The sequence below is a fragment of the Penaeus monodon genome, chromosome 30, assembly GCF_015228065.2.
Source record: "Penaeus monodon isolate SGIC_2016 chromosome 30, NSTDA_Pmon_1, whole genome shotgun sequence".
NCBI classification, from domain to species: Eukaryota; Metazoa; Arthropoda; class Malacostraca; order Decapoda; family Penaeidae; genus Penaeus; species Penaeus monodon.
The window spans coordinates 29,661,863-29,663,466 of record NC_051415.1 but is presented as its reverse complement, the minus strand read 5'-3'; the positions used below and the strand labels follow the sequence as shown (position 1 = coordinate 29,663,466).

At 30.9% G+C, this 1,604-nt stretch overlaps 1 protein-coding gene across 2 annotated transcripts in view; it reads right to left on the bottom strand.

Annotated features, from left to right (window-relative positions):
* Positions 1–1,604, bottom strand: part of LOC119592689 (phospholipase D1-like) — a 27,716-nt gene continuing 26,112 nt past the window's right edge. For both annotated transcript variants that reach the window (XM_037941603.1, XM_037941605.1), the window contains exons 25-27: positions 1,048–1,257; positions 660–782; positions 1–516 (exon numbers count right to left, since the gene is read on the bottom strand). In XM_037941603.1, coding sequence (XP_037797531.1) covers positions 415–516; positions 660–782; positions 1,048–1,257 — 435 coding nt within the window. In that variant the 3' untranslated portion in view covers positions 1–414. The remainder of the gene's footprint in view (positions 517–659; positions 783–1,047; positions 1,258–1,604) is intronic.

Sequence of the window (1,604 nt, the reverse complement as noted above, 5' to 3'; positions counted from 1 at the left end):
CATATAAAAATAGAAACATTTTAAAAAATACACATATAATTTTAATATAAATCACTGGACTTTTCTAAATATTCAAATCCAATATACAAGTTTCAATAAACTATAATCACATACTTACTAGACTGCCTTTATATCAATAATGCTAAAACATTTTCATTGAACCAGTCAATTCATAAATAATTAAATTCACATAAACATGCAAAAGAACTGAATCATACATGTAAATGGCAGAAAACAGTACTATACTAAAGAAAATCTGTATCACAAATGTAAATGGCAGATAACAATGCTATATCAAAGATCTTGTGCCACTCACTTTATCTTATCAGAAATGTAAAAAGTAATATATTTCTATTATTGACAACAAAGTCAGAATCCTTTAGATAATATCATTTATCTTGTTAACATTCAAACCTACGTCCAGGTTTCCATGGGCAAAAGATACTCTTTATTACCTAGACCTGGTTTTAGTGTCTCATCTTTCAGGAAATCTAAGGGAAAGCATACCAGGTGTCCCTGAAATGAGGAAAAAGAATAAAGAAAAATATCCTTACAAGATATATTTGTAAAGAATATAAGAATGTGTGCAGACATTAAGTATTAGTCATTAAAGAGCATCAATTCACAAGAGCAATGCATGCAAACATAAGGTCATTTACCTGGATTTCCTTCACTTTCACAAGAGCTTCAGAAGGATTCATCTCTGCTTTTGAAGTTGAGTTGCGCAATCTGTCTACTTCTTCAAAAGTAGTGGCGCTATTACAGGGATAACATGAAAAGACCTGAAACAAATATAATTGTATGATTTTTGAAGGCCAAGTCTACTCAAAACTTCAAATAAGTATTGTCATCATATAGAGATATTTCATGTGAAACCATTACCAACTGAAAAAAGGAACAATAGCTGGCAAATAAAACTCATACTATACAATACTTTCAAACAGGAACAGTAATGTGTCATGAAGTTTTATGCACAAATTATGAAGAAATTTCCCATGATTCTCACCAGCATCTAAAAAAAAAGACAATGAAAAATTCCCACATTACCTCCTCATATATAAGTGTGTTTTTCTTTGCTATGTTACACCAAATGTTGATAAAGAAGGAATCTGAAACAGGGTCTGTGACATCTATGAGAGGTGACTCATCATCTGCAATGCCAAGATGTTCACTGAAGAGGTACTTCCTCATGCTTCCGGCAAAAATTCCACACTGGTAGCTCTGTCCGTTCATGATGCCTTTCTCAAACTCATGGTCCTAAAACAATGATGTAATTAGGAACATGTTTTATGATTTTACTCTGAAAGCAAAAATATAAAACAAAAAACAAGTCCTTCTGGATTATAAAGATATATTTTTCTATTAATAGCTATATATTATAACAGATGTTGGCTGTTGTTTGTGAATATATGACTTCAAAACTCAATATTTTGAGAAAAGAAACATCTAATGAACTTGCATCAACTACTTAAAAGAATTATATATTAGTCTAGTAGAAACACTAATAACAAACTCTAGATAAGATCAAAGTATAAACAAGGCATAATCAGAATCACAACCAAACTATTTAACCCAATGCCGACAGGGAAAATGAATGAAAAATG